The sequence below is a fragment of the Phyllopteryx taeniolatus genome, chromosome 6 (assembly GCF_024500385.1).
Source record: "Phyllopteryx taeniolatus isolate TA_2022b chromosome 6, UOR_Ptae_1.2, whole genome shotgun sequence".
NCBI classification, from domain to species: Eukaryota; Metazoa; Chordata; class Actinopteri; order Syngnathiformes; family Syngnathidae; genus Phyllopteryx; species Phyllopteryx taeniolatus.
In genome coordinates this window covers 21,296,338-21,302,410 of record NC_084507.1, presented here as the reverse complement: position 1 = coordinate 21,302,410, position 6,073 = coordinate 21,296,338, and the positions used below count along the sequence as shown (strand labels likewise).

The 6,073-nt window shown below is 41.0% G+C and overlaps 1 protein-coding gene across 3 annotated transcripts in view; it reads left to right on the top strand.

Annotated features, from left to right (window-relative positions):
• The first annotated feature begins 1,751 nt into the window (after nt 1-1,751).
• The window catches only part of mcl1b (MCL1 apoptosis regulator, BCL2 family member b), a 52,298-nt gene continuing 47,976 nt past the window's right edge, over nt 1,752-6,073 (top strand). For all 3 annotated transcript variants that reach the window (XR_009789192.1, XM_061777807.1, XM_061777808.1), the window contains exons 1-3: nt 1,752-2,374; nt 3,292-3,542; nt 3,662-3,774. Coding sequence is in view for 2 of the 3 variants with exons in the window: in XM_061777807.1 (XP_061633791.1) it covers nt 1,894-2,374; nt 3,292-3,542; nt 3,662-3,774 (845 nt within the window). In the remaining variant the exon portion in view is untranslated. The remainder of the gene's footprint in view (nt 2,375-3,291; nt 3,543-3,661; nt 3,775-6,073) is intronic.

The following is a 6,073-nucleotide window of genomic DNA, read 5'->3' as shown; positions in this document are numbered from 1 at the left end:
TATCATTTAATTGGTTAGTTGTTGGTTTTTGTTTGTAAAAAAAAAAAGTAAAAGGAAAACCAATTAAAAAATAGTAATTGAATTTTTTATTTGTATTTATTTTTTAATTTTAAATGAAATAAGCATGGATTATTTTCTTGAAATTTTACATATGGAACAAAACAGTAAAATAATTTTACCTTCATAAAATTATTATGATTAAATTAAGTACAACTAAAATAAAACAGCCTTATTATTGTATCATACAGTACTAATAAAACAAACCATTTTAAATATAATAATTTATATACCGATTTCATGTTTCCATTTGATTTAATAATGAGCATGATTTTTTTTATTCAAAATTAAATTAAACTATTTGGCCATGTTTGACATTTTTTTTTTTTTTTTAAACAACTTATCTACAAAAAAGCATAGATAGATTTATAAATGAGCAAGAATATTGATGCATAGAATAAAGTAAAAAGGCTACATTAGGCATGAATGCAAACCACAAATAGAGCTTGCCACCGTCAACCACTCGGGGGAAGCAAAACTTCATTTCCAACGTGTTTGTCTTCTGAGTCACTAACCACTACTGAATGGAATGTTTTTATTTGCAAATATAGAAGAGAGCAGAACGTCCTGAAACTGAGAAATTTAGTCACGTAGTCTCGACATAAACCTGTGTTGCAATACAATGTTATGCCTCCCTCCCTCTGAAATATAGATTAAGAAAAAGGAGAGTTTTTGTAAATTACTACATTAGACTAAATTTAGGCATGGCGTCACAAAACCAATGAAATGAGTAATATTTTTTTTTTCAGCTCAAAAGATGAATATGAGACAAAAGTTAAGAATTCCAGCTTTTATTTTATGTATTTACATCTAGATGTGTTAAACAACTCATGACAGAGCACCTTTTGTTTGAAGCCACCCACTTTTCAAGTGAGCAAAAGTATTGGAACAGACATGATTAAATTAACTTAAAGTGAATAAAATGTAATATTTGGTGGGATAACCCTTACTTGCAATAACTGCAACAAGCCTGCGACCTAGTGACTTCACCAGACTGTTGAATTCTTCTTTTCCAGGCCTTTACAGCAGCCTCTTTCAGTTCTTGTTTGTTTCTGGGGATTTCTCCCTTCAGTCTCCTTTAAAATTATTCCTGTTTATTTAGTTAGTTTTCACATCGTTATCTTAATACCACGAGAGAAGATTCCATATCCACGCTTATCAATCATATCGGGATTACTAACGATTACTGGTTATGGCCATGATCGTGAGTAATATAGTATGATACTATACAGTGTGATAACTATACACTGTGTACAGTGCACATTGCAATTATTGGAGGGAAAAAAAGATTATACAGAATATCCAGTTTGAATGAATAGTGTTTGATTAGTTTCACACGATTGGAAACAGCCCATCTTAAAATAAATGGTAATAAAATAAAATAATAGTAATAGTAATAAAATAAATTAAAATAACACCCGAAACTTCATTATACAGGGTTTATAATGAGTAAAACAAAAAACTAAATTTAAAAATGTCATAATTCTCACATTGAGTTTATTATATATATATATATATATATATATATATATATATATATACACACCCACACGCTAAATGAATCATAACGGTCCGTTGTTAACGGGTTACTAAGAATTTGTACAGTATGTACTGTATTTCCGTTTTTCTTTTTCCAAGTCACGTTGACGTCACTGTGACGTAGATACAGTGGTTATAAAATGAGCATGCGCTCGCTGCTTTCCGCCTTTCTACATCATGGCGGTTGCGGGAGCTTAAACTAAAACCAAGACTAGCTTTTTGTTCCACTCGGTGACTTTTTTTTATTTCACCCTCCCTTCCTCGATAAAGAGAAGAGGAAAAAACGCGACTTTCAAAATGAATATGATGCAGACGACGAGGCGCGTTATGAGCTGCCTGATGTTTCCCCAAAATGGAATCGTAGACGGCTCGGTTCACTGCGGCTCTCCCCCGGTCCCAGTCGCCTCCGTCTCGTCGCCGCAGCTCCAGAGGGCCGCGGCGACCTTGGACTCCGTCAACGGCAATAGCGGAACCGCCAAGCAGCGACCCGGGGCGCTGGAAATTCCCTCCAAGGGTGGATTCGCCACCATTAACCATTGCAACAGCAACGACGACGACGTGGAGGTCGGCGATGGCTCGCCGCCGGGTACGCCCGACCCCCAGGACGAGCACGCTGGCGGCGACGACGTCTTGGACGTCGAGACCAGGAGCCTCATTAGCCACTTCCTAACTGACTTTACCGGTCTGTCGACGGCTCGCTGGAACGAAAGCAAGGCACATTCGACCATGAAAAGAGTCGTGGCGAGTTTGTTGGAAAAGTATAGATATAAGTACAATGGTAAATGGATCTTTCTTCTTTTTTGTGCGTAGTTTACGCATAGTACGTGACGTGCCAGTTTAGCCTCGGCCGCCATTATTCCTCACAACCAGGAAACGTCTAGTGCCTAGCACTCAAACGCATTGTTCCTAAGCCTCAGGTTTCGTGTTGAAGTTTCCGAGATTATTTACAAAAGTACTATTTTTTTCATTTTATTATTATTTCTTAGGACAATGGGCTTTGTTCAGACACAACATAGTAGCATGTTTCAACGACTGCGCAGCATTAATAAGCAAACGTTGGCTCAGAGAGGCAGCAATAAGAGAGCGGATGTGTTTCTGTAAGTAAATAAGATATAAAAAAGGACACTTTTGCAAACTGAGCCTTGTATTTACGAAAGGTGTCGTCAACAAATATTTAAACGTCTCTGTGAGGCTCATGGGCGTTATCCAGACCCAAGATAGTACCATATTTCAACATGTGAGCAGTTCTAATTTGAAAGCAAAGCAGCAAAAAAAGCCAACAATAAGAAGAGTGGACATGTTACTTGGACACTTTGGTAAACTGAGCCCTTTATTTACTCAGTCTTCACGACAATTATTTGAAATCTCTTAAGGGCAGTAGACATGATCTAGATTGACATGTATGACAAGTGAGCATCAAAGAGTACCATAGAAATTTAATGATGAGATGAGTGGACATATTTTTTGTAGTTGTGATCAAAAGGACACTTTGATGAGTGGGCCTTTTATTTACTCCAGGTATCTTCAACAAATACTTTTGAATGTTTATGTAAGGCCAGTAGACATTATCTAGATGCAAGACAGCATTACAATGTGTATAGCAAAGTAACAGTAAGAAGATGGACATGTTTCTTGTGACAAATATGATTATTATTAAAGGACACTTAGGTTAACGGGACCTCATATTTACTCAAGGTATTATCAACAAATTGTCCCTGGACGACCGAGGGGACAACGTGGGCTTCATCAGCGAAGTGGCCAAGAGCCTGTTCTCAGACGGGACCACCAACTGGGGCCGTGTGGCCAGCCTGGTGGCCTTCGGGGCTGTAGTGTCCCAGTACCTGAAGGAAAAGGGCCGAGCCCACTGTGTGGAGCCAGTGGCCCAGGAGATCTCTTCGTATCTGCTGTTGCACCAGCGTAACTGGCTGGTGAAAAACAACTCTTGGGTAAGTTTAGTGAGTCATTGCTGACTGTAAAGTGATTGTGTAATGGAGCAATGTCTACGTGTCATGAAACCTCTGCACTCCCCGACAAATCATCCCATTGATTTTTCTTCTGCCTTCAGGATGGCTTTGTAGAATTCTTTCGGGAAGTGGACCCTGAGTCTACAATGAGGAACACGCTAATGGCCTTTGCTGGAGTGGCTGGCATCGGTGCCACACTGGCCCTGTTGATCAGGTGAATTTGTTGGACTCTCTAAAGACATTGTTTTGAAACAACAATGCTGGATACGTTTAAGCAACGTCCACGTTTCCCTTGGACTTAAAAGATGGAAGTGAAGGCAAAGTCGCTGTTGTGGCAGTTGAATTTTCCTGACTGCGGTTTAAAGTTTTATCACAGACACGCCTACTACTTTCATGAGTTGACTTCGTCCAGCAATTAGCAGTTATTTAATTTACGAAGAAATTTATTTTTCTAATAGATGCAAAATATGTTTCTATGCAAATTTGTAAAGGATTCAGTCTGATTTTGTGCTTGTTTTGTGATTACGTTTACGTGCTGAAAACATTACTCTGCACCAGCTTAGTTGTAAGAATTTGTAGCAGGAAACACGAGCCACATCTTCCATGCACAGCGACGATGAAGCTCATTTCCATAAGTCCCATTCCAGAACAATCCAGCTTTGTGAGCGGAGTGCTGAGCATTTGCATCAGTCTCGCTCGCCGCTTCCGCTCGAGTCGAATCAGCGCCAGGAGTTGAAGAACTGCAGAACTTCAGGAAGTACTGCGGCCTGGAGGTTTTGAGTCACATAAGAATCCTTCCAAGGACTGAGTTTGAATTGCGTTACAAAAACAAGGCGCGAAGACAGTGCGTCTTCAGCAAGGGCGAGCACTCTGCGCTGGTACGGGTCCAGCTGTAAGCTACCACGGCAATGTGTTGATGGAAAATGGGTTCATTAGTTAATAATAAAAAAGAAAATAACCTGAAATGGTTTTGTTCATGCTGTCTTTCTGTTGGGGGAATTTCTGTAAATGCAGAAGTTTTCTTCTTCACCCATGCGACACTTCCGCTCTACTTCTAGTTTATCACACCGCAACACAGTTTCTTAGAAATATACCCCCCACCCCCGCCCACATCCTCCACAATTATATAACAGCTCCATGAGACACGACAATGTCTCAAAACATGTCTGCCCGGGAACTTCTACTCCTCCACTATTTGTTCGGATCCCATGGTTACGCCAGCAACAGCCCGATGTCTTGAGGGGGAATTAGGTTGGGGGAGGAAGAAGGGGGTGTTTGTGGGTAACTTAACAAGAATGCTTGCATCATTCAGGAGAAAAATGAGATGGCGTTGCAGAATCTCGGGGGTTGATGTAGGTTGGAAGCGCCGACAACACCCTTGATTCATCTCAACGCACGTCCTTGACTTCCACTTGGCATTATCATAATTAAAGCTGCTTCCTCATTGGCATTTAAAACATTTCACCAGCCTGCTTGGTAGCCAAGGCAACAAAAACACATTTGAGTCACTCCAAAACTTGAGACTTCAGCATACAAGACTTCTGTGACTCTCGTGAGACTTCGGCATATCTCCTGAGACATATTTTATGAGACTTTGCTCTTGCTGTAATTCATGAGGCATCGACAAGCTCATTCTTTGAAAATATTTTCTAAGACTTTGAAAATCTTGTGATACGTTGACATATTTTACAAAACGTATTCTGAGACTGGCATTAGTGTTTGCGAACATTTCGTTCAAAAGAACGAATCTTTTTAGTGACTGTACTTTACTGAATCAGTTCATAAAATGATTCGATCTTTGAGCTTGGCCGCTGCAATGAGGCGAGCGAGTCGGCTGGGAGCGGAAACAGAACTGCTGTAACGTACGGTCACTCGCTCCTGAATTTTTGGCAAATGACCAATGAGCAGCTAGCGTGCAGGCGAGGGTGGAACTTCACCATATGTCCTGCCTTGTGATTTGGAATTCGCCAGCATTGTCACTCACTTCGGCAAATGACCAATGAGCAGCCAGCGTCAGGCAGCGCTGTGCAGGTGGGCCAGGGACTGAATTGAACTGAATGTACTATTGAATTGAGTGTACTGAATGAAATGAAAGTGAACTGATCTACTGTTAGCTGTGAGTGATTTGTGTTGAAGTACTTTGTTCGTGATCTGCGAAGAAGCGACGTACTAGTCCGTATGCAGTGATTCCTGCGGAAGTTCACTGCGAACTTGTAAGATGAGTGATTCGTTCACACGAAGGACGACGTACTACGGAGCGAACATACTCATGAGTGATTTTAACCGCTCGTCCTGACGTCCTCGCGGGTATAGCTTTGACTGGCAGCCGTTGGCTGGAAGCAACGGCTAATGTTGAGTCATTCAAGCAGATGAAAACAGACACACGGGGCGTGGATCGAACGGTGGCTCCATAATCTTAACAGGGTACACACAAATTCATGAGAGGGCGAGACCCACGTGAGCTTGATTCGCCAGTGCAAGGCAAACCGAAGCAGCAGCAGCAGGTCGTTTAA